The following is a 26,828-nucleotide window of genomic DNA, read 5'->3' as shown; positions in this document are numbered from 1 at the left end:
CATGTAAAGGTGTTTTATTAAGAATAGGTATGTGCAAAAGGGTGCTTAATCCAATTTAAAGAAACACAAAAAGAGGCTGGAATAACTGTATAGGCATGGTCTCTCCACACAAACACATTCATTTACAGGAAAACGTAAGCAAAAATAATTGATTCTATTTTTACACTATTAATTTACAAAATATAATAAACTTTGTATAAAAAATGTATATATTCAATATTCGTCTTCTTAAATTGAAGTTGTTTCCCCATCTTTCTTTCTCATTTAAAAAAGAACAGTCCTTACTGTTAAACATCTCCCTATTTTCATTCTCTGCATTTTGAAGGAATAATGCATTCTGTTTACATTCACTAGTTGCACATTTTCGGTGTCCGTTATAGAAAAAAAGTGTCCATTCACTGAGGTAGCATTTTTTTGGTTATCCTCTTGACGAAGGAAAAACAAAAAGGAATGTCAGTCTGTTTAACGTGGCACATATTCAGCTATGTGATCACTCGCGCTGGCTGAATAGAAGCAGTCCTGTTGCTATCAAAGGGTTGTTCATAGACACTCTGTTCTGATTGGGAATCCTCCTTGGAACGCAGCGTGTCCTTGTCCTCCTCGCGTTCTGAGTCTGTGTCCAGGGCGGCGTAGGGGTTCTCATGCAGCATCATTCCGTTGTGCATGGCCGCTGCTGGCGGGGGTGCGAATCCAGGGTATAGTTCCTGTTGAGGTCTCCAGGGGGCTTTCCCAAATGTCCCTGAGGAACCGGAGGGGGGGGACGACGACACACACACAATGTCAGACCTCCAGCATTCACATATTAGGTGACGTTAGAATTATAAGGTTCTATCTCCATTTTTGGTCAAAATGTAGTTTTTTTTACATAATCTGATCCATTAGGTGTTTATCAATGCCTGTGTGGTGTTATTTTTTAAATGTTGAATATGTTTAGTTAGTAATTAATAAAATACTAAGGTTCCATCTCACAAAACATAATGGAATGTAAAAACTTTGACGCTCAATATCTCTGAACGACCCTAAACGGAGATAGAACCCTATAATTCTAAGCTCACGATATTAGTCATTCAACTAACTCAATAAAATATAAACCTGTATGACTTCAAATGCAATTGAATAGAAAATAAAAGTTGAGATGAGATCGTAGTCTGACCTACTGAGCAGGAAGTGAAGTGGAGACCCTTACCCATGAAGGTGTTGGAGGACGAGAGCCTCTCCTGCGGCCGTCCGTACTCGTTCATGTCTCCCTCGTCCGTGGAGAGGGTGTGGTGCTCGCCCTGCAGGTGGGTGGTGGTCCCCGGGAAGTTTCCGTTGGGCAGCTGCATGAGCACGCTGGGGGTGCCGTGGTCGAAGGGGTCCTGCACGGCCCCCCCGCACGGGTAGTAGGCGCTCCTCTTAGAGCTGGTCAGGCTGCCGCTGTACGAGTCGATGCAGACGGGCCTCTGGTCCACGGTGAAGCCTGGGGGGGGGAGAGGGGAGAGGTTAGAGCGAGGCATAGCGAAGATCGGATGACCGTTACCACAATTCGTGACGTTTGAATTATAAGGTTCTATCTCCATTTTTGTCAAAATTTAGTTTTTTTACATAATCTGATCCATTAGGTTAGTGGTCACCAACCCGTCGATCGCGATCGGTAGATCTTTGAGACTTTCCCTGTAGATCAGGGGTGGCCAACCCGCGGCGGCTCTTTGGCTGTCTGTGTGCGGCTCTTCAATCCATTCATTAAAAGTGTTGGTGTAGCGCTCTCTCTGACAGGCCGCGTTCGTAAATTCGCCGGAGCGCACACTGGGTTTAACGTCATAATGGAACCAAGTAATTTGATTGGACAAGAGACGTGGAGGCACCAACGTTCTCAGAGCGAATTTACGAACGCGGCCTCTGTCTTGCTGCACGCTGCTGTAACCCGATACTTTTTTTTCAAGGATCATCTCGAGTCACTAACAGTGTTGCCAGATTGGATTGATTTTTCAGCCCAACCAGAGTCTAAAAACCCACCCAGAGTGATCATAAGTAGCTCGATTGGGCTGGAATCGGCCAAATCAGGCAACACTGTTCCCTAATTGTCCGTTCTGAGGAGAAGCTGTCACGTAACACGGCTTTTTGACAGTTCATTTATTGACAAATTACGGATAACAACAACAAAATAAAAATGTCAGGGAAGAAATGTACAGCTAAACGCAAGTATGGAGATGAGCACAGGAAGTTTTTAGCCGAGTGGGAGAGTGAATATTTCTTTGTGGAGCGCAATGGAAAGCCATTCTGCCTGATATGCCAAACATCGTTGGCACATTACAAAGCTTCCAATCTCCAGCGCCATTTCAGCACAACGCATGCTAACATTGACCAGGAGTTTCCAAAAGACACCGAACTTCGCAAGGGTAAATTAAACAGCTTGAAAAGCCAGACACAAACACAGACCAAGTTGTTCCAAATATTGGTTAAGCAATCAGAGACAGTGACACTTGCGTCCTATCAAGTGGCCTGGAACATTGCACGTGCTAAAAAGCCATACAATGAAGGAGAGTTTATTAAGAAATGCATCACTGATGTGATGGAAATATTTTCTCCAAATGAAACACTGAAAAAGATGGCCTCAGACATCCAACTGTCACGCCACACCAAGGGACACCAAGGGACAGTGACTTTTGGGGACTTGTCAGCAGAGAGAAGTTTCCTCTTCTCACTGCATGTGCACTAAGAGTGAGTGCCTACTTTGGATCCACGTATCTCTGTGAAATGTCATTTTCACAGATGAAAATAATCAAATCAAAGTACAGGAGCCGCCTTACTGACAGACACCTCACAGACTGTCTCAGACTGGCAGTCAGTAGCTATGAGCCAAACTACAAAGCACTTGTAGACAGTATCCACTCCAGCCACAGCCATCACACTGACTTGAGTGAGTAACATGACTGTTTCGATGTGAAAAATAATGCTGCATAAGATGACTGCACTTAGCACTGACTGAGACACAAGTACACATTACAGTTCTACTTTATAAAATGCTATAATTGTAAATATGTTTGTCAATGTTAATAATATGAGAAAGTACACATTAGTTTTACTTTTGTTTTGATGTGAAAAGTGATGCTGCATAAGATGACTGCACTTAGCACTGACTGAGAAAGTACACATTACAGTTCTACTTTATAAAATGCTAATTGTAAATATGTTTGTCAATGTTAATAAGTAAGAATAATAATTAAGTCAGTCAAGTGTCAAAATGTCAAGAATGTCAATTTGTTAACGTTGGCTAATGTTACTATGAACAAAATGATTTTATCATACATTCCTCCATTCCATGCCTTTATTTTTTTGTGTTGTAATGAAATGACATAATCAAACTTTGAATTGAATTTCAGTTATGTACAATTCTTAAAGCAAGACAGCTGCCTGATATGCTTGATACAGTCTTTTTTGTTGTTGTTGCAACAATTTTAATGTTGGACCAATGCATTGCATCTAATTAAAATACAGGCAAATAAACGTCATTAAGTTTAAAGTACTATCTTGGCTGTCTTTTTCTCTCAACGCTTCAATAGGTAGATCTTGCCTTCACCAAGGCCGAGGTCAGGGATCTTGGGCTTAAAAAGGTTGGTGACCACTGCATTAGGTGTTTATTAATGCCTGTGTGGTGTTATTTTCTAAATATTGAAAATTAGTGTTGTTCCGATACCGATACTAGTATCGGCATGGCCACCGATACGCACAAAAATGCTGGTATCGGTATCGGCGAGTACTAACAAAAAAAAAAAACAAAAAAAAAAGGGATTTTAAAACAGTCGTAGTAGTAGTGCAACAGCAAGTGAACATTTACAAACAAAATAACTTTAGTACTTTAAAAAAAAAAAAAAAAAAAAAAGGGATTTTTTTTAAGTACTAAAGTTATTTTGTTTGTAAATGTTCACTTGCTGTTGCACTACTACTACGACTGTTTTATATCTTAAATGGATATTGCACTGATTGGCATCTGTGAGAGCCACATTTCAGGTTTTATAAGGGGTTGATTTTCTTGTCACCATACCAGGTAGACAATAAAAAAAAGTTCTATAGTATTCACTCTCTGTTGGTATTTTTTCCTGTTTTACAAAGGTTTTGAGCAGTGCCAGACTAAGTGTTAGCAATAATTTTACATCGAGGTGAGTATGCGGCTCAAAAAACATGTTTGTTTTTTCAAACGCCGTGGTATCGGATCGGTACTCGGTATCGGCAAGTACTGCACGGTCAGGTATCGGTATCGGGATCAAAAAATGGTATCGGAACAACACTATTGAAAATGTTTTGTTAGTAATTAATAAGAATAAAATAGAATAAGAATAAAACTGGAACATGTCACATGTTTGTCGTGTGTGAAAATAACAATGATACAGTCTGAATCTGCCGCGCAATGAGTGAGAGGTTTGGTCAGTTGTGAAGAATAACTGAGGATCTAATTGGGATTATATTTAAGGGTAACGAATCACTCTATGGGAAAGATAGTTGCCTTCAGTTATTGGTAGATAGGAAAGTTTTTTTACAATTACTCGCTTACATTTAATAAGATCATTTTCGCTGCTCTCTGTAAAGCGCACCACACTTTTGTGAGAAATGCGCTATAGAAATAAAATGTGATTTGATTTGATATCAATCAATCAATCAAACTTTATTTATGTTCTATAGCACAAATCATGCATTGAATGTAACTCCAAGTGCAGTATTTACTAAACCACAATATAATAAAACAAGAGCTATACGGATCAAGAGTGTTTGTGCACAGCGCCACTGTGTGTGAAGGCGCTACTGAAAGTGATGACAGAACGCATGTCTCAGAAGATACGCGGTCACTTAGTGACGCAAAGGTAGTTCTGTATTTATCTCTATCTGTATTAGTACATTTATTTTGAAAGCTCTATTTTGACAGCTCTACCATGGGCACTTTTATTTTGATGGGGCATTCTTTGTTGATTGACTTACGACAGTTCAGGACGAGTCAGTCTCGCGACATGTGGTTTTTATGAAAAGCTTTAAGTATGTTCACTGCATAATTCTAAGTCTAATATTTCAGTGATTATTGAGCAGTATTCAAATATTTAAATACATTGAGCAGCAGCTGAAACTTTGTCTAAGAACCAAGATATTGAGAAAGCAGTTCATTCAATGAAGACGCTGTGTTGCGACTGTGCTTACGGTGTTTTAATGGTGTTCGACATGTGTATTGTAGCAGTAGGGCTCAATTATTTGAAATTGGCGCTCTCTCCTTTTTTTTTTTTTTTTTGGTATTTTTTTTAAATATTTTTCGGTTAACCGGAAAACCCCGGTTTTACTCTCTGACGGTTTTTCGGTTTCAATAATTGGAAACCGTCCATCCCTAGATAGAACCTTATCATTCTAAGCTCACGAATTGCCAACTTGATATGGTATGACAACAAAGGACATGCACCATGAATGCTGCCCGTGTTGTCATACAAGTGGGACTGCACTTATATAGCACCTTATTCCAAAGTTCTTTACAACGGCCTCTCATTCACCCGTTCACACACACATTCACACAACAATGGCGGCAAGCTACCATGCAAGGCGCCGGGTCCCGCTCACCGGAAGCAATTTGGGGTTCAGTGTCTTGCCCCACAAGTGTACATTTTGTTGTACAAACCTGTGAAAGCTTCCGAAGGGTCTGCGGTGTACATGTTGCCCCTGCGGAGGAGAGAGCCGATGGGCCCTTGGTAATGGCAGAGCAGAGGGTCAATGGCCGCCTCCATGTCCGCCTCGCTCCCCGTGTCCAGCTGACACAGGCCTGGACGGGTCAAACAAACATCTGAGGTCACTTTCTCTGCCATAGCACAATGGATTTTTTTTTACACCAATATGAATTCAGGTGAGGTTTTTTGATCGAGATTAAATATGGTTATGCAGCTCTGACGACGTATGATTGAAATTGTACTATTGCAGTCACGGTAATCGTCCACTTTAACGATGTTAACGACAACCCTGCGTTTTCAATGGAAGGGGGTGCGCTCCTACCGTTCATGTCTTTAGTCTGCAGGTAGAACCCGCCCATAGAGGAGCCAATGAACTGGTGGCTGCTGCCGCTCTCTGAGGGGACGTAGCCATCTTGTCTGTCCGCCAGCGTTCCCTGGGACGACAGGTAGCTAGGGATGTCTGCAGGCAGCTGGGTCTCGTCTACATGGGAAAACACACAAGGGAACGACTTACAATCACGTCCAAATATATTTCAAGCAAATCATTTTAAAACCTAAAAAAACACTCAATAATAATAAAGCCGAAGAATGTGGGAGTTCTAAAAAAACGACTTGCGTGAAAATCACATTTTGTCACAAGGGTGGAGAGACGTGAGACGTTTGTCACAAGGGTGGAGAGAGGTGGAGAGACGACATAGCCACATCAATACACCGTGACGTTAGAATTATAAGGTTCTATATATATTAGGTAATATACTGTATATATATTATAGGTGCTCCATTTTTGTAAAAAAAATAGTTTTTTACATAATCTGATCCATTAGGTGTTTATTAATGAGTTAGTAATTCATAAAATACAAAGGTTCCATCTCACAAAACATAATGGAATATAAAAACTTTGACGCTCAATATCTCTGAACTACCCTAAACGGAGATAGAGAAAACTGAACTCATTCTAAGCTCACGACACCCTAAACTTCCCGAGAAAAAAGAGAAAATACAATACTACTACCGGTCTCCCCCTCTCTCTCCAAAACTCACCTGTGTTGGTGACGCTGCAGTCCTCGTTGCGCCGGCGCGTGTGGTAGATGATGACCACCCACACCAGGGACGTGCCCACCACGCAGCACACGACCGCGATGATGACGATGCCCACCGTCGTCCAGCCGTCCTCGTCCCCGCCCAGCCCTCCGCTGGCGCCCACGGCCGCGCCGCCCGAGTCGCAGTTGGGGTTGGGCAGCACCGCCAGGCGGACGTTGCCTCGCTCTGTGCCCAGGGTGTTGGACATCTCGCACGTGTACTTCCCCGCGTCGCCTTCCGCCGCGTCCACGATGATGAGCAGCTGGTTGGCGGCGGCGAAGAAGTGGCGCTCCGTCACCACCAGGGGGCTGTCGTCTTTGGTCCAGTTGAGCCGCGGGTGGGGGCTGCCGCCCGCGATGCACTGGAGGACGGCCGTCTCGCCCTTGGCCACGGTGCGGTCCATCAGAGGACGCAGGAAGGAGGGGGTTTCTGACGGAGAGAAGGGGGGAGGGGGGGAGCCAGCCTGTCAGTTCTGACAGTTCTCTCTCTCTCTCTCTCTCACATAGACAGGAAAATGAGGTTACAGCCTTCCCTCCCTTCTCTAAGTTGTTCTCTGTCTCTCTCTCTTGCTTTCTCTCTCTCCCTCCCTCTCTCCCTCCCTCTCTCTCCTTCTCCTCCCTCCCTCTCTCTCTCCCTCCCTCCTTCCCTCTCTCTCTCCCTCCCTCCCTCCCTCCCTTCCTCTCTCCCTCTCTCTCTCTCTCTCTCTCTCTCCCTCCCTCAATGGTCGCTTATTAGGCACGGACACACCACTATACGGTTCAAGTTCGTTCACACGAACACACACATGGGTGAAAGTAGGTTACCGTGTGTGCGGTCGGTATAGTGAAGGAGACAACTAATGCAATATAATATCAACAGGTTAATAATAACAGGTATGGAGAAATTCCCTCACCTAGCACGGTTAGCGTAGCGTTAGCTGATATGGCTCCGGCCGTGTTCTGGGCGGTGCAGCTGTAAACGCCGATGTCCTCCGTCTTCACGTCCACGATGAAGAACACGTCGTCCTCCGGCATCACGTGCATGCGGCGCTCCCGGGCGGCCGGGAAGTCCGTGCCCCCGTCCTTCTGCCAGGCGATCTGAGGGGAGGGGTGGCCCACCGCCGCGCACTCCAGTCTGGCCGTGGCGCCGGTGCGGATGCTCAGGTCCATGGGCATTTTGGTGAAAGATGGAAGCACTGGGAGGTACAAAGAGGTTAAATTAGATTTTTTTTAAATTAAATATTTTTTTAAATAAACAGCACCAAAACAGAAACAGACAGCAAAACAGCTTGATTAATTTCTGTGTAAATAGATGCGGTCGGACTGATTTCCTTGCAGGATAAGCTAATCTCATTTTTAAGACCTAGCACCTCTTTTTTTTACCGAATAACTGACATTTTCGACCTTTTTAGGCCTTATGAGTCGGATTGCTGGATTTTAGACTTTGAGGCTTTTTAAGACCAGCGCGGGAACCCTGTATAATTATTTTTATTTTTTATTGATAGAGACAGTAGAGATTTTGACAGGAAGGATGGGTGACAGAGAGAGAAGGAATGACAAGCAGGATATGTCCGTGGCCGGAATCGAACCGGGAACCCTGCGGTTACGTGGTCGACGCTTAACCCGTTACGCCACCTAAGTGCCCCCGACCCTCCAACTTACTGTTGACGGTGAGCTTGGCCTTGGTGGAGTAGGAGGAGCCGAAGTGGTTGGAGATGACACACTGGTACTTCCCCTCGGTGGAGAACTCCACGGTGCGGAGCTGCAGTGTGGTGGTGTACTCGGTGACCTCCGCCTCGCCGGCCCCGGCCACCCCCTGCGCTCTCAGATGGGCCTGGTTGTGGATCTCTGCGTCGTCCAGGACCTCGTTGTCTTTCTTCCAGGCGAAGGTCATGGGCGAGTCGCTGGAGCTGGCCGCCGAACACACAAAGGTCACGTTGGTGCCCTTGATGGCCGACTGGGTCTCAGGCTGCACTGTGATCTGAGGCTTGGGAAAGTCATCTGGAGGGAGGGAGAGAGAGGTGGGGGAGGGGGGAGAGAGGTGGGGGAGGGGGGAGAGAGGTGGGGGAGGGGAGAGAGAGGTGGGGGAAGGGGATTTAACGGGTTTAACTTAACTGACGCTGAAGTTGAGTTGCATTTAAATTCACCAAAAAAAAAGCTGCGATGGGTTGAAAGGCTTAAATATGGACGTTGGAAATTAATTGCCGACGCCAAGTTCCCGAACCGAAGCTTGAAAGCACCTCAGGTTCTAAGACGTTCCTAATTAGTGAAGAAACTGGTGCGCCCGAAACTAGACAGAGTCGCAAAAATTCCTGAGCAATTGTTTCTTCTTTTTCCCCCCTGTTCACTCTGCCAGCCCAACCAGAGCTGAAATATTGTTCCTTTTTACAATGCTAGCTCCACTAGGGTGTCCAGGAGTTGGGGGGGGGGGAAACACTAGAACAATCTGGGTCAGTTCATAAATGGGAGAAACCTGTCACGGGTAAATGGCTCTTTTTAACAAGGGCTACAGTAACGCAGTTTGGTTGTGTGTGTGTGTTTTTTTTCGTTTATTTTTTTTCCTCACTTACCACACACAAAGTCCTCCTGGCTGACGGTGAACACGCTCTTGCCCTTCAGCATCTGGGGATGGGCACAGCTGGCGTTCACGAAGGGCAGAAAGGCCTGCTCCGCCACCCACAGAGGCAACCACTTGAGCTGGCAGTCGCAGAGCAGGCTGGATGTGTTCAGGTGCCTGGAGGGAGGGGAAGGAGGTGAGACGATACTCGGTTAAGACCCAGGGGATCACAATGGAGACGTGATGGATGTAGGGTAGACACGGTGGAAAACCTGCCCACTTCCTTTACCTATCAATCATCGTGAAAAAGAGAAAGAAGACTAGACAGAAACATCAACATGAAATGCCTTTATGTCCGATGTATGTCAGTGGGAAAAACACATTGTGAGATTAGATTGTAGAGTAGAGAGTACTTCAGCAACTGTAAGAGTCCTTCATACTTACAGTTCCTCGAGCTTTTTCATCTGAACAAAGGCGTTCCCTTGGACGGACATGATTGCATTGTTGCTCAAGTCTCTGAGGGGGGGGGGGGGGGGGGGGAAGGAGAGAGGGGGGGAAAAGATGGATGAGACGCTTGGGAGAGTACAAAGAGTAAGAAAGAGGGTATAATATTCCCCCGGTCTGCGCCTATCTGGGATAACTGAAGGCAAACACTTCAGAAAATGGGAGAGAAGAAAATGTCTGGGCTTGAGAACAATAAAACTCTGGGCACCGCCGTGCTTTGTTAATCAAGAGGCCTGACTCTGGCTCCTTTGAGCTCAGACACAACTGGGGGAAAAAGTTAATTAGAATCAAATGCAGCTGTTTCATGACTACCCCAAGCACACAAACTCACACAGCCTCTCTCTTTCTGTGTGTGTGTGTGTGTGTGTGTGTGTTCATGTGCGTGCGTGTCTCTCTCTCCAGTCTTCTGATTTACAGAGATGCTGAGTGAGGAGAAAGCTCTGCTCTTAATCAAGTGAAGAGAGAGAGAGAGAGAGAGAGAGAGAGAGAGAGAGAGAGAGAGAGAGAGAGAGAGAGAGAGAGAGAGAGAGAGAGAGAGAGAGAGAGAGAGAGAGAGAGAGAGAGAGAGAGAGAGAGAGAGAGGGACAGTACGGTCTGCAGTGTGTGCTTCTCATGTTTTCCATAGTTGTGGGTTCCATCCCATTGAGTTTACAGGTATGAGACAGGGATAGCAAGATTATTAGAGGGGCAACTTACAGGTGCTCGAGTATGTCCAGGCCGGAGAAAGACTTCTTGGTCACTGACCGGATTTGATTCCCTTGAAGGAACCTGGGAGGGGGGGGGGATTGTGGGTTTAATCTCAAGAGTCTCACAGTCCTTTGTAGCAAAAGTCTGACCGACGTTCACATCTTTATTGACCATCACATTCTTCATTCAATCATTTGTTCAGGTTTACCGACATATCATGTCTAAAGGCTAAAGCAACTCATGTTGCACTAATGGGAGCAATAGAAAACAAATATAGCTCAAATCAGTTATAGCATAGTCCAATTACTATTGTGTAACCTTCATGAAACAGGTCAGAAACTCACAGTTTTCTCAGCTGGTCCAACGCAGAGAAAGGTCCGTTCATGTCTTCAATGGTCCAGGAGATCTCGTTGTTGTGCAGATCCCTTTGCCGCGGAAACAAAGACAAACCACATTGTTAAAATCCACACCCAGACAACAACTGTAGTTGCAGGCTTCATAAACCTTAATGCGGCTTTACACCCCGTGTGAAGGGGGACAAGTTAAGACCTTAAATGTGCATTCAAAGTGGCCCTCCATCACATGGAGGACGTTTTTTTTCCCCTGGCTTTTGCGGGCCGTTAAATGCTTGCAATGGCTTTGCCTGTGTCTCAAAGCGCAAAGACTGCTTCACATGCAAGAACTTTTAACAAGAGGAACAAAACATGTCGGAGCCACTTCCTGTTACATCTAAGACGTAACTATCTATATTTCTTCCCCCTCAATTTTGAGGCAGGGTCAAATCAGATTTGACATCTTTACATTTACAAGTTTGTTGACAAAGATTTTTAGGAACAACACACTTCCATCAAATTATGATATCAACCTTTTTTCTTTTTACAATCACTTCCATCCTTTGTATCTGAACTGAATTGTGTGTGTGCCCCCCAGCAGGGCAAACAGCTCTGCTAGACACATTTGCTGTATGTCTTCACCCTGCCCCCCCTCTCTACTCCTCTAAATGCTTTCAAACTGCTAGTTTCCTCCTCTGCATGCCTGGTTACCACTGATTGGGGGGTTGAGGAGAGGTGGGGGGTGGGGGGTAAATCCCCCTAAGCTATCCCAGTCCACCTCGCTACACACCTGCCCTCTGTTGACCTTTCGAGCACCGTTAACATTTGGTTTCATTTAAGAGCACAACCAGGGGAAATGTTATACAGCCTTTTCTGAAGGAATTGGGGAGGGGGGGGGGGATGGTGAATGGGGGCGGTGGACTCGTGCTGCTGGCTTGTTGAGGTCGGAGCTGTGCCTCGAAGTTTTTTTTTATGTGTGGGTATGTGCTATTTCACATACCAAAAACAAACAAGGCAGAATATTTCCATTCGCGTTCAGAAGGGAGAGGGGGAGCTAATGTCACAAGCAGGCTGCTTGTTTACTAGCAAGTGCTAACTGCTTGTGTACTCCATTACATACCACACAGACAGGGGCCTTTTCTACCGGGACAAGACACAATGATCAGACATGTCCTTGAGGAGTTTCAAATCCTACCCTGAACCTTGATGAGCCCTCTGAGCTTTCTTCAACAATATTAAGGGGGCGAGAAACACCCGGGATTAGTGATATTAAGCATGGCTAATGCACTGCACTGTGGGAAGTGGAGAATCACCGTTTCACACATCACACCCTCACAAAAAACAATGGGTCATTTCTGAATTCATTGTTTCACTGAAATGTGAAACTTCTTCCCCCACTTCTTCCCCCACCTCACCAAAGTGACACTGGGGTCACTGGGATTGGGTCATCATATATGAACATACAACTCGGTGAACACAACTCACAGCATTTGGAGGTGGGAGAGTCCTCGGAAAGCTCCGTCGGCGATGAAGCTCACACGGTTGTTACCGATGTGAAGGTCGTCCAGCAGACTGAGGCCTACGAAGCTGGACTCCTCCAGCCTGGCCAGGTGGTTTGAAGAGAGGTCCCTGTCAGACAGAGAGGAAGGAGACATCAGTATCAAAAATGGCAGCCACGCACAGGACACACAAATTGGAGAAGAAAGTGTGATAGACGAAGTAAAGGCTAACGCTAAGCGCTAGGATGAGCTAACCCAACTCAATTCCTAAATCTACCCATCATTAAATAAAAAGGCAAGACTGACCTTAGTTTAAAAAAACTTAAGAAAAAGAAATGTTTGAATAGGCATACAATCTAGCTACTGATTATGACGGATTAATACACAATGTTTGCTAGCAAGTATTAGCCAGAAGACTTTCTTCAAGGAATATCCAACAGAGGAAAAAACCTGTTCTTTAGACCGTTCCACTCAAACTCTGTACAGACTTTGAAGTGAAGAAAAAATGTGACATGTCAAGCTTTATCTCGCATTTCACTTGGCATAGTTGCCCTCATCTGTTAACTTTTAGTAGACAGTACAAAAAGTATTAACTTTTGGACTGAAAACATTCGTAAGTAAACATCTGATGAGGGAAAACAAACAAATGGAGGAAAGCCGCCAGCGTATTTACCAACGGACGGGCAAAAAAAAAACTGTCAGCTGCCAATCTGGCTAAAGGTACCCTCTCTGGTTCATCTGAGAGGACAAGAGGAGGAAAACAACAACACCCCTTTCCAAAATGTCCTAGCCCGTTGTAAAAAAAAAAACATGGCTGACTGATTGACTGGTCTCGGCCATAAACTACGTCAACAACAAAGGGAACCCAAACAGTTTCTTGACGCCACTTCACTTGTCGCTGGAGACACACTCACGTTGTGAAAGCCCCCCACCCCTACCCTCTTCTACCCTATAGACGTGGCGAGGCAGTGAGGGGGGAGGGGGTGAGGGGGGGGGGGGGGGGGTCTTTCGGGGGGTGAAATGGGGGGCGTATTTTTTTGGCAGGCAAACTTGCCATGGTGTTGGCACTGGCTCTAAGGATAGAGCCGGGGGGGGGGGGGGGGGGTGTGTGGAGTGTGAGGAAGGGCGAGAAAGAGTGCGAGAGAGAGAGGGGATAGAGAGGAAAAAGAGGTGTTGGGAGTTCAGAGTGTGAGCAGGGAGGGAGGGAGGGAGGGACGGAGCGAGGGAGTACGAGAAGGCAAAAAAAAAAAAAAAAAAAGAGGGAGGGAGGGAGGGAGGGAGTTTGAGGGAGGAAAAAGAAGAAGAAAAAAAGGGGCACTCACAGCTGGCTGAGTTTCTGGCAGAACTCCCAGGCGTCGGGCCGGATCCTGCTGATGGCGTTGTGGCCCAGGTAGAGCTGCTGCAGAGTCAGCAGGCCGTACAGCCAGCCCTTACTCACCTCCGTCAGGTTGTTGAACTCCAGCTGCCTGTAAGGTGGATACAGAGGTACAGGCACACGTCACTTATCTACATACTCACACTGCGACACATACTCCACGTGACTTGAACGCAAGTGGGACACATGAACTGCAGACAAGACACGAATGGAGGGAAAACAATAGGTGGAGGAGACAGTTAAACACACGCACACAGGTAGAGGAAGACCAAATCTGGACAGTTACTTACAAGACCTCCATCTTGCTGAGGCCCCAGAAGGCGCCGTCCATCAGGCGGTTGATGCCGTTCCTCTGCATCTTCAGAGAGCGCAGCCCCTGCAGCCCGTGGAACGTCAGGCCCTCCACCCTGCGCACCCGGTTCCTGTTCAGCTCCCTGCAAGGTGAGACCACAGCAGGACCGTCAGAGAACCGCACCGCCGCCACCGTGTCATATGAACATCAACCGTGGAACTTGTGAAAGTGACAAATCTAAGAGCAGCCAGGGAGATCGGTATTTCAATAGCCGGTACAAAGTGGTCACGAGCACAGTCAGGGACGTCAAAGCAAATGACAAATCGACGAGTGTAGTCACAAAGCAGTAATGGTATGTTTTCAGGAAAGACACGTAAAAGAATGTAAAAAAAATAAAATAAATTGAAAAGTGGTCAAAGCTACCAAAGTGCGTTCAATGATAAGTCAAAGAGAGCTGTCAAGACGCAGCTGTGAAACAACGCTATAAACGGTCAAGAAGTATTCAGGGAGAAGTTTAAGAGGAGTCAAGTAGTGGTCAAACATCTGATGAAAGCACAACGGTCACTTACAGGTGCTGGAGGTTGGGCAACTGAAAGATCTTAGCAGGGATGGTCGAAAGGCGGTTGCGGTTCATCCTGAGTACCTGCAGGCTGCTGGACAGGTTGACAAAGCAGCCCGTCTCCATGGTCGAAATGCGGTTGTTGTTCATGATACTGAAGAGAGAAACACAGGAATGAGAATATGATCCTGATCATAACAATGAGAAAGAGGACTCACACATTTTGGCATTGTGTTTTCACTTCTGTACGGTTTCACCATAATAGGTCAAATTCAAAATGGAGGCACTTACAGGTTTTTCAGAGGTATTGCAGGAAAGGAGTCAGCCTTTATGTCCACTATGTTGTTGTTGCTGAGGTCCAGTGTTTCCAGGGCTTCCAAGGGTCTCAGTTGCTCCTGAGAGATCTTGGTGATTCTGTTGTTTGCTCTGAAAATACAGATACCACAGCTCCAATGAACGACAGAAAGAATTTGAGGTATTTTAATAACGCTGGTCACCAGTTTTCACTCGTTTTCCCCTCACGATTCCAAATATATATAACAATCCCACCAGTCAATTAGTCGGTAACCGGTGGTATTTAAAAAAACGACTAAACTTCACGAAGCATCATCTCTCATTGTCCTATTCTATTTAAATTCCGTCATTATTATGTTAATATTCAATTTTTTTGTTTACTTCCAACTTTGCATCTCTGATGATGATGAGAAAAAAAATGAAGAACCCCATTTCATGGTTGACTGGGCAGAGCAGGAGGAGGCGGCGGGGGCACCAGTGTAACCCAATGTCACACTGCCTCATCGCAACAGGTCAAAAACAGCCGTTTGGTTTAGTGCTGTGTTATTTTGTTTATAAGGTAATTACTAACAAGGTATTTAAAAAAATAACCTGCCAATTACTTGGCTGATGAATACCATTCCCCTCAGTGAAAGCATGCCCCAGCAGAGGCCGGCAATTTCCTGAGCTGCACGCCTCCTAAATTGCAGTGCAGGGACTGCTTAGTTATAAACAGTTCCTGTACAGTGCCCTCTTTGTGTGTATGGGGCTCGTTGGGTAGAGAGAGGGAGAGAGGGAGAGGGAGAGAGAGAGGGAGGGGAAAAGCAGGAATTCCCTCCAATGCACCAGACTTGCAACAGGCCCTGTTACGGTATTCATAGTGAGGGAACCATGTCCCCCCCCCATCTCAACAACACCTAACCCAAGAAGAGAGAGCAAAATAAATCAATCTTGGTTCATGTGATCAATCTGTTATCTGTTTGACCATCTTCTTTTTGGGGGGGGGGAAATTGAGCACAAAGTGCATGTTAGCTTTACATTGGCCTCCTGGGTGGAATGGGAGAATTGGAAACAGAGCAGCTAGGAAGGGGCATGCTGTGTTCATGATGAGTGAGTATAACAAGGGGAAGCCTGCCCACGCACAACATGTTAGGCTAATAGGCCGCTGATTCCTAGACAGTCATCATGACAGTTAGCCGTGACAGTCGCCATATTTTCAGTTAGTTAGGCATTACGGTTACTCTTTCAGCGATCTTGAAACAAAGATTTCTGATTTCGCAAGACGGACGCGTCTCATGAAACACGAGAGCGTTGAGTTGGATAGACCAGTCAACTTTCCACACATTTCGTTTATTTTCAGCTATTCATGCCTCCCTGAAGACTAGACTCCCCACCTAGAGAGACAGCTACACCCTTTGGCAGTCTTACCGTTAAAACATACAGAGGAAGCGAGACAACAGTCAGTGGAACCTGGGAACAAAGAACGAGGGGGGATGGATGGAGGCCCGGGGAGGAGAGGCTGGCGGGGAGGCTGGGGAACGTAGGGGTAGAACCTGCCAGAGCACGTCCCTCTCTGCCTAGCCCCTGGCAAGGCCAAGAGTGAAGCCTTGGTGCTATGCCAATGTAAGAGAGTGCATATGGCGGGGGTGGGGGGGTACTCGAGGCAAAAAAAAACACCGACTTTTTCTTAAAAGAGAAAATATTACTTGTTGCCTAAAAACTTGTCTTATTAAGCGTGGGAAAAATCCCAAAACACAGATTTTTCTGCCATCAGCCACCGACAGAGCTAGCCACAATGCAGCCAGCACACCACCCACAGTAAAAAGGGTACAAGCCTGCCTTTTGTGTGCAGATTTGCAAAGGGCTTTCCACGCACCGCGGCCTCTGTGGTCCCAAACAAAAGGGGCACACACCACCTGGGTCTCGGTTTTCATGTTCCCCTGACTGGTCGCTGAGAGAATGAAGAGAGGGGGTTGGCCAAGGCAAGAACCTGTCTTTCCAGTTTCACAAAAAAAGTGGAGCCCCTGCAATATCTATCTGGGGGCGGAGAGGGGGGGGGGGTTGGTGGAAAGCAACTGTCAGCAACTCTGTGCTCTCTCCCAAAAGAGGGCAGAAACTTGAAGCTTGCCAGCCGGGAGGTGTGAGATGGTGGGTTGTGGTGAGTCCCTGGTCACTGTGCCCCAACACCCACTCCCTACCCTGCTTAACATCTGGCTAGCTGTGGAGCCTCACCCACTAGCCTCGACACACCAAGACCAGACAACTTCATGATCGCATCCCTTCCACAAGCAAAATGTTACTCTTATTTGACGGCCACATTTGGGCCACATAATTCAATCGTTCCAAGTTTGGTTGCTATTAATGCCGGAAGGCCGTCGCAGCCGGAGAGGAGCGAGCTGCACCTCTGTCAGAGAGTTCTGTCCCATATTGAACATCCAGGGCCAACCAGATGGAAGGAAAAGCGCTCTGAGACACTTTATACATGGACCCAAACAGTGGTGCTACTTATTTTTTCACTTGTATTTAGTGAAGAGTAATACAGCCTGATGCACATGGAATATAAATATCCATACAAATAGTATTTATGGGAAGTATATACAGACCACACATGTCAACGCCTTTTATTGCCCCCCTGAGGACCCCCTATTTTGAAGGCTGTGGTCAAGACCATCTGGAAATACATGGGATTAGACACTCCATAGAGCCTACCCGTTATGGTATTACTGGCTTAGATGTCAGAGAGAGGCTGCGAAGCACTCATCCTATTAACCTTTCACGTTTCACATCTAGAACAACAACTGAATCTCCCGACCGGCTCCAACCTTTAACTTTTATCACCCAGTAACGCAGGCAGGTACTGGCCGTAATATCAACGGAGACGTTGTGCAGTTGCACAGCCAGAGAAGCGAAGGAGAACTTGGCCGTGGTCCATTCAACAGAGCTGTTTTTTCTCTCCTCCTCCTTCCTTCTCCAACATCTGCCGAGAGATCTAATGAGTGCCTTTGAAAAGCAAACCTCACTGTGTACCAGAGTTCCAAGTGCTTATCTGTTGATCTCCACCCTCCCGGGCCAACTCTGCACACAAACAAGCGGGGCATTGTCCATTTTGACTGCAAACACTTCAAATTTGTTCAGCCAATTTTCTCGCAAATAAGGTTATTACGCGCCATTATTTTAGGCTAATAGTTTCAGGGCTTTGCCTGTCAATCTTGTTGGAGTCTCGCTACATTTTCTGTTCCTTACGAACATTAAAAAAAACATATAATCCCAGTAATTCAAAGCATGTAATTAAATATGCTCTGTTTATTCAAAGAATGAAGTCGGCGACACACCTACAGTACATGCATGCTCCCAATTTGAGGACACTCCAAGCCTAGAGTAAATGACCAACTTGTTAACTCCTTTAATAAAAGGTCATTTACATGTTATCGATAGAGCTAGCCACCCATGTATTGGTTTCTTTAACAAAAAAACGTGATAAATACACCAATATCTACATCCCTCACAACGTGAAGGAAATTAGACGAGACAGCTCATCGGGGTCAGTGTTCAGCAATTTGAGGTCAGCGTTCTGCCTTCACACTTGGAATTTGTTTATCTGGAGAAATATGAACAGTATAAACAAGACCACAGTGCTAGTCGATTATAGACAGCTGACGCTGTCACAAAACTGAATGTTCCTTTTCAAACGAACGAGAAACATTTCCAATTAAAAAGGAGCTTAACGGCTGTAAAAAAAAAAACACTTTCCAAATGCACTAAAGAGTTCACTTTATATCAAACCCAAGCAGATCGTATTCATAACGCAGCCTTCCAAAGCCCCCTCTATTTTACATTTGGTACAGTCTGATTCCCCCCCACCCCTTCCATACTTCCACATACTACAGAATTTCTTCCCCTCTCTCCATGTCTCTGGCCTGGGAGGGTAGTAAGGGAAAAAAGGCCCCCAGGGTATCGAATGCCACTTATTCAAACAGCCAGGCAGACATAGCGGCAGCTCTCGTCGACTTCCTTGACCCCACAGCCCAGAGTAAAAACAAACGGCAATAACCCTGCAGCTGGTAGTAATTGAGTCGTGATCATCTTAATTAATTGAACAATTTCCCAGGAATGTATGAAAAGGGGGTTAACCCTTGTGCTGTGAAATCCCTCTCACTGTGCATGGTGAGCTCAACAAATGATCTGGAGATTTCCAAAGACTGATTAGGAATTTGGAGAGGAGGTTTGAGATGGAATCTCCTTTGTATGCATATGAACGGTAACCTCCAGTTAAGTGTGGATAGAACCTCAAATTCAGTGTTTATCAAAGCATTAGCACACCGTAATCTAGAGATGTTTGCTCTGCAAGCTATTAAGCATACCTGCCATTCTTTTTACAATGCTTTTATCCACAGATAGAAACACAGTAAGCCTCAATCTAGCCATTAGGCCTATATCATTACAAGTACGCAATTCATTAACAGTAACAAAAGAAACAGCACAAATGTAGCCTAACATTTCAAAACCTCAATCAATGTCTGGCTAAACCGACACTTTACAACCTATTCCTATCATTACTCAACTATTGTGCTTCCCATTAACTGGCTGTATAAGTGTTCTGTGTCGGCCTATCAGTGGTTATGCTGAAGCTGATGTGATAACATTGCTTCACAATTTGCAATAGAACAGCCGGTATAGAGTTCTGATGTGTTCTAGCCATCTCAGTGTGATGCTCTGAACAGCCGGTATAGAGTTCTGATGTGTCCTAGCCATCTCAGTGTGATGCGCTGTGTTTAATATGGCGTCTCATGTGGGCCCGGGCCTCTCTGCAGTCCTGGTTCTCATTACAGGCGCCACGGCAGAAAAATAAGTCATCTGATGGCTTCACAAAACTCTGTTCTTTTTCCAATAGGAAATACCACACACACACACATATATATATTCCCCATGAATATTGCCAACAACAAAAAGAGAGAGGGGGAAAAAAAGTGATTTTGCATTTAAATCCCCCCCCCCCTCCCCTCTGAGGGTCTGTTAGTTGCTGAGTAGACAACGGCGGAACGCAACTGGCAGAATTTTAGGATGGGCACACATACAACACACACCCCCCTTTTCGAAATCGTTGAGAGGCAGCTCTATTTTACCTCAGATGTCATGGTCAGAAGCTACAGCAGCAGGGGGGCAAATTTCAGTTGGTGTATTGTAGCACACAATGTTGTGGTGAGCCATTAGGATTTAACCATTCTGCAAAAAATGCTTTCACTCTGACTATTAGTCTGACATTCTTTGGAAAAAGGGGTCTCCAAGTTAACCGCCGAAATATATCGCAAATTAAACTGCCGTGTCTATTGAAGCCTCAATGAGAGCGGACAAAACTTGTCGAAAAATCTGATTACGTCTCTGAATTTGGTCTAACAAGCAACGTTTACACGCCTGTACAGTCCTCTATGAATCAGACCATAACCCTTTGGGAATCAAACAAACTCTGGTTCTGAGACTCAGGTTCTGCTTCTTCTGCATTGGCTCCAGGCCTGTATACCTTCAGCCTCACCTGCACACACAAAAAACGACAGGACTATAGCCCTGTAAAAGTGTGAGAACTGTTTGACTGTTATCTGAATGCCCCATGGCTGCTGGCTTCCCTGGTGTTGCTGTTTGTCAAGTTCAGGCTTGATGAGGAATATGCCTCCAAACTAGTGCATTCTTCTGCAAAAACATCACATCTATCGATTTTGAGGACACATGTTGCGCCTCAGGAAAAGAACAAATAAAGTCTGTGATTTTTGACATTGATAGCAACGATTCTCCTTTGAAAAAACACATGAAAGCACCACATTGCTCCATCATAATTCTGGGCCAATATTTCTTCAAAAAGTCTGAATTTGTCTGGGTTTGTTTGAAAATCAAACAGCAGTTTTTCCCATGTCATCAATCAACAGCAGCTAATAAGCCCCTCGACACCACCGTGCCATCAACACACTTACAAACGCTACAAACACCCACAAAACACAGGGATTACATGACATATCATATGACACATTCAAAGACCAATTCAACAAACTCTTGTTCTCTGATTCAGGACTGGCAAGGCAGATGGAAACTCTGCAACCAGCTACCAACCCTGGTAATTCCATTTCAAACAATGACATTTACTTTTAGTCATGTGACTAGTCTGAGGCTGGCAGCCATGGCTGGCACTGCCCAGTCTGGGAACCCACTCAGCCAAATGGGGGCAGGAACCGCTTAGCAGCTCAACACTTGCAATAACAACTCTGATGGGTGATCAGGCATACGTTGAATTACTTATACAATAATTATTATTATTTCCAGGCCAGTATTAAAAGGAAGGTGGGGTTGTAGGCATACAGTAACAGTCAAAAGTTTGGACACACTTTCCCATTCAATTGAATGGGGGAAGTGTGTCCAAACCTTTGATTGGTACTGTATTTCAAAAGTAATTCATACTTACAAAAGAAGGGTTGTGATGTTTGCTGCGTAAGGGCCCAAGTCAGGTATCGTCTCCAATTCATTGTTGTTTAACTTTCTGCAAGCACAGGCATAAAGGTTGTTTGTCACATGTGGTATAGAGAGGCGGGGGGAGAGGGTGTTTGAAACGGTTGTTGTTTATTCTAGGGGGTACGGAACACAGAGCATACTTACATCTCACTTAGGTGCTGCAGTTTCGAAAACAAAGTGCTGTCGAGCGACTGCAATTTGTTATGACTCAGGTCCCTGTAAAGAAAGACATTTGTTAGAGGAAAAAAGAAAAAGTACACAAAATGGAGGGCCATTTTACTCCAATCATACAGGCCTCTCTGTTTTTAAATATGAGAGAGAACTTTTCATGGAGAGAGCCTGTACCACAAACTGAAGTGAAACCTTGAGTAATGTTCGAAAGAAACTAACTGCTTCGTTTTTTCAAGCGGAACAAAACCCCAACAAGCTATTGTACAACCTATCATCCTTCTTCATAACACTGAGACAGACTTCCATGGCTGAAAAGCTCACGAATCAAGGTCTTTTCGGGAAACATGGAGCCAAAACAGACAAGTCAGATAACTTATGGAGGGGTGATATTCTTTTTTTTCTCCTTTAAAAAAAAAAAAGGGGGATGAAAACAGGCCCATGGAGCCTGGCGAGGCCAGTGTGCTATAAAGCTGTGGAGTTATTAACGCTGCTGCGCACGACCAACGTTGTGGTGCCAGACACTCTTTCTGGCTCCCCCCCCCCCCTCCTCACCCCATCATCTGGAATCCATCAAGGAGAACTGGGAGGAGGGGAGGGGGAAACCTAACAACTGGTAATCTATTCACAATGCCGGGAAAAGCGAGAGGACTGCCTTTGATTCTCAGCTGAAACACTCCTGTTGCTATATGTGGGCCTGTTTTTTGTTCTTCGGCAAAGGTTTTCTCCAGCTCCTCAACAAGAGTTTTTACTTCTATCACTGAACTGACATGTTTCTCTCTTCCCCCCCCCCCGCCCCCGCCTTTCTTCCCAGCATGCAGCTGTGTTTTTGCTCCAGTACTTGGGGCCATATGGGAGAGGTGTCATATCAGAACCCTGAGATAAGCTCTGAGTGGTCATGACACCTCCTCTTCCCTCCGAAATCTCAGCTCTGAAGTGTTTCAGATAAAAAATAAAAAAAATAGTACTGTGCGTGTGTACACATTGGCCTGTATCGACTGGACCCGGGAAATGTTGCACACTACAACTTTATCAGTGTCAAGAGGAGTGAATGAAACCAATCTATCCATTCTCTTTGTCGTGAGATAAGATAGGCTTCTCGTCCTTTGATGAAAATGCCATTCACAAGGGTATATAGGTCATTGACTGCTAGGCTATACGCTGACAAAAGGCATTCCCCTTCCCACTAGCTAAAGCTCTCACGTTATAATCCAGAACCTTCCTAGTCCCCCCAATCTGTTAGATGACATAACATAAGGGCTTGATATACCATTTCAACTGGGACTTTTCCTGTTGACCCTAAAGCCATAATCTCTGAGGTTAACTGTGGGAAATGTAATGTCATAACATGTCGTAATAACATGTTCTAATAGCGGGACATATCTTCTTTTAGTGTGGTGGGAACTCTAGCTGGTTGGTTGTAACGGAGTGGCCTATTGGGTGAGACTGCTCTCCTCAAATGGTAATTCTGCTGCACTACTACCCTAAATAGTGTCAAAGACTATTGATAGATCAGAACGTTTCTGTCTAGATTTGAATGGTAACCCCTCCTTCCCTCACTGGCTCCCAGAAATCTGAAGCTCAAACCAAATACCTCTCCCTCCTTCCCTCTTTCTCTCTCCCTCTCCCATACTCCCTCCCTCCATCTCTCTGACTTTGTTCGAACTAATCCAACAGCGGCTCCTTAATCAGTACCATCGGTGGCTCTGGAGTTGCTAATTCAGCAGAAATAATGGGGTGCTGGAAAACAAAGGGCCGGGCAGTTTAAGGGGTTTAAGACGTGCTGGAGAGCCACTCGTAAATTAGCATGCCGGAGTGCAAAGAATTTTTCCCCCCATGTGGAACTTTTTTTTCTTTTCTTTTCTTTTGGAAAGCTTGCCTTGGTTACGAGGCCCAATGTTGCCTGTTTTTACTGGCAACATGAAATATCCAGAGGAGCATTTTCACATTTTAGATGTGAAAAATAAAGACAAATCAACAGGAGACTAACTAGAGCCATGTTGTAAAATAGGAACTAGAAAATACAAGACTATGAAGACGCAACCGAATGAAGTCTGTCTGAGAGCCAGGCAGACTTATGAACATCTGTTTATTTTAAGTTTTTTATAGCAACTATTTGAGGCGTTACCATGGGAAATTGGCCCAGGGTGCCTATGACTTCATTTGACGTTATGCATTTATTGTCTTAATAGCTCTGGTGCCTGAATAACTTCTGAGCTCACTAAATATGATTGTAAATAAACTTTTATAAAGTTTAAACATTGTCATTCAAAGGCAATAGTTGGTTGCATACATGTAAGCAGTAAAGACTTACAAAACAATCTTAGATGCTGCTGCTTCTGGTATGACCTGACCTTATGTACATGCAAAAACAAAATTGATCAGCCCATATTTGGGTTCAACAAGGATTGGAACAATCGCAAAGACAATTGCAAAGACTGTTCATTATGGCTTTGCAGACTCCTGGAAACGGGGATAGCTCTAAAATCCCCAAAAGGGCCTGCTGAAAGGTTTTGTAAAGTAAGACAACTTGTATGACAGAACAGAAAAAGTTAATAAAATTGGCCAACAGCCTTATACCTCAGTGTACTCAGAAATAATGATCAGTAGCAGTATAAATTATTGAAATGAGCCCCACAGAAGACACAACCCCAGGCTGTACTTCTGATTCCCCAAGGCAAGGCAGACAATGGGACAGTTAATGTAAAACTAAATCAGTTTTCCTTTAAACAATCAGCTTTGTTAGTATTCACAGGACAGGGCTACCCTGTTGTTCTAGGGGAGGGTATGCCCCCACATGTTGTTAACATAGGCATTCACATATGCAAATAAAAGCAGTGTGACCTCCCAAAAGAGGACTTTGATTTTGAACTGATTGTAAGTGTTAAAAACCCTATCTTGAGGTTTTTTTGGTTTGTGTCTTTAAGTAGGCCTATATATATCTATATATACATATATATATATATATATATATATATATATACTTAATATATACGTAAAGTATATTAGGGTTAGGGTTAGGTGTGTATAGGTCATGCATTCCCTTCCCACCAGCTAAAGCTCTTTCTAGTCTCCCAGTATATATATATATATATATATATATATATATATATATATATATATATATATATATATACTGCAAATATCTAGACTAGCACACAAAAATGCGTGGTCTTTGGCACTTTGGAAAATGGAGAGGCCTATGCGTCATTGCAAAACACTATCTAAACAGACCCCCCAAAAATCTGTTTAATAAATACAAATGTAAGATATGACCTAAGATATGATAGATCTTTCTGAATTAATTCATTGTTTGCGAACTTGTAACGAATGTTTAAAAACATCTCAATTCTCTTGTCAGTAGTCTAGGCCATTTTATCTATTGTATTTATTAGTCTAGGATTTCGTTCAGATCCCCCATCGATATCATAACATTGATCACAATCACAGTGTCATAATGCGTGTGAAAAGTACTCATTAAGATAGCTGTTCTTATCTACCAAACAGTCAAGATAAGATGGGAAGTAGCTACAAAAATAAAAGGCTCTCTAAATTGACTTACAATTGCACGATCCACTTGGGGAGGTTTTGGGGGATTATATCTCCCCTTTTCAACCGACTGCAGTCCAGGAGGTTTCCAAAACATGTGCAGGGAGAGGGACACGCGTTTGTGTTCTCATCATATCCCAGCAGAAGTTCAATTCTGGAAAACAGGACGAAAACGATCGCGATCGCATACCTCGCAGCGCTGAGAGGCTGCATAGATGCGGACATGTTTTGGAGCACACTCAAGTCCCCCCAAGGTTTCACAGAAAAGCGCGAGGGAATCCGATAGAGTGAAAATTCCAATCCAAGGAAAATGTTACGCCTAATAATAGTCAAATGTATCCGCTCCCTTAAATCCAATTCTTCGTTCGTCTTCCTTTGTAACTACAAACATGTAAAAGATTAAAGTTGGACCCAAACTCGTCCATACCTCCGTAAAAACTTTCTGCCTGTACTTTTCGCCTGGCTGTTGCAGCGCTCACACTACTTCCAAGGCTCCCCACGGCGCGCGGCTCCATTGGCTGTTGGGAGTGATGCGCGACACACCAACGGTATGCGTTGCGGAACCTAGGATGGTAGGGGAAGGCAGGGCAATACCGCTACCTGATTGGTTGGCGAAGCACTCGTGAAGAGTCACTCTTCATGAGTGCTTCGCCAACCAATCAGGTAGCGGTATTGCCCTACCTTCCCTGCTTCGCCAACCAATCAGGTAGCGGTATTGCCCTACCTTCCCCTACCATCCTAGGTTCCGCAAATTCGCCAACGGCATGCGGAGGGAGCAACTCAAAGGGGACTTGGGAAACGTAGTCCAAACTGAAGAACGATTCCCAAAACCCTTATTGAAAATAAATGGAAAATAAAGCATAATCCTGCATGGTGCACGTAAAGGTAAAGTCTGTTCTTGGAATGGAATAATCTGTTACAACCGTCACGCAATGATTTAGAACACTATGAAAGAGTTAATGATACTTGATGATAGGCTTAAATAGTTCATAATATTATTTGTAAGTTGGTAAACACATCATTGCATTTGGTAAGGCGTTAAATACACAAACAACTCAAATGCATTCTCTTTGTGTCATTTCAACCAGTTTATCATGGTTTATAAACTATCTATAAAATACAATTTCACAGTCCATAAATAGGCCTATTGCACTTCTAAAACCTTTGCAACCCATTGACGTATTGAGTATTTGATATTGTGTCAACGAAAGAGGAGGGGAAACGGAATAAAAGTTGGCTAAAATGTCCTTGAACCACAAAATGTTATTCGATTTTATTCATCATTTCTGGTTGTTATTTCCTCTAAAGTATAACAATGTCAAATCTCTGATAGATGATAACATTTGCAAGATAAAGGTCACTATCCCGTAGTCTTTGTGTATTACCATGTGAAAACCTCATCAGGAACCATTCATGGCCCATTGTATGGCACTGGGTCTTCCCTGAGGCAACGTGTGAAAGAGCACTCAAGCTGTTTCCTGCTCTCCTCAAGCCCTCTCTTGTTTTATTTAGGCATGTCTTATGTCTTTTATGACTGTCTTATGTGAGGTGTGGACATTTGAACAAATTGGCAAAAACAATTGGTTGCTTCCACAAATTGCATTTGTCTCAACACAAATAAGATCCTTAGGCCAAAATCAGGGTGATCATAGTCATGTATTATTCATGATTGAATAATACTGATTGCTAGCAGCAGCATAATTGATTCGCTCTCCAGTCCTCCTCTATTCCTCCCAATTACAGAAATCCTCTCCCCCCATTCACCAGAAAACTGCACATTCTCTGGTCTATTCCAAACTGGG

General features: G+C 44.6%; 1 protein-coding gene across 1 annotated transcript; it reads right to left on the bottom strand.

Moving 5' to 3' along the window:
• Positions 1-25,379, bottom strand: lrig3 (leucine-rich repeats and immunoglobulin-like domains 3). Its single transcript, XM_080538687.1, has 19 exons — positions 25,040-25,379; positions 21,454-21,525; positions 21,263-21,337; positions 14,833-14,967; positions 14,552-14,695; positions 13,981-14,124; positions 13,638-13,781; positions 12,302-12,445; positions 10,829-10,909; positions 10,494-10,565; positions 9,738-9,809; positions 9,307-9,470; positions 8,399-8,737; positions 7,651-7,932; positions 6,720-7,187; positions 6,001-6,159; positions 5,633-5,773; positions 1,187-1,459; positions 1-739 (listed from the first exon to the last, which is right to left on the bottom strand). Exons 1-19 carry the CDS (start codon positions 25,249-25,251, stop codon positions 483-485), a joined length of 3,378 nt encoding a protein of 1,125 aa, XP_080394813.1. The 5' UTR covers positions 25,252-25,379; the 3' UTR covers positions 1-482.
• Between the last annotated feature and the right edge of the window lie 1,449 nt (positions 25,380-26,828).

The sequence above is a fragment of the Nansenia antarctica genome, assembly GCF_963989245.1.
Source record: "Nansenia antarctica genome assembly, chromosome: 8".
NCBI lineage: Eukaryota > Metazoa > Chordata > Actinopteri > Argentiniformes > Microstomatidae > Nansenia > Nansenia antarctica.
The sequence above is the reverse complement of the archived record's forward strand: the minus strand, read 5'-3'. Positions and strand labels throughout refer to the sequence as shown.

Excerpts from the sequence above, each read along its gene's own strand:
- lrig3 (XM_080538687.1), bottom strand. The coding sequence starts at position 25,251 with ATGTCCGCATCTATGCAGCCTCTCAGCGCTGCGAGGTATGCGATCGCG. Across the intron at positions 9,471-9,737 it reads ATGAAAAAGCTCGAGGAACT|GCACCTGAACACATCCAGCC; the intron begins GTAAGTATGAAG and ends CCCTCCCTCCAG. Across the intron at positions 7,933-8,398 it reads GGCCAAGCTCACCGTCAACA|TGCTTCCATCTTTCACCAAA; the intron begins GTAAGTTGGAGG and ends TGTACCTCCCAG.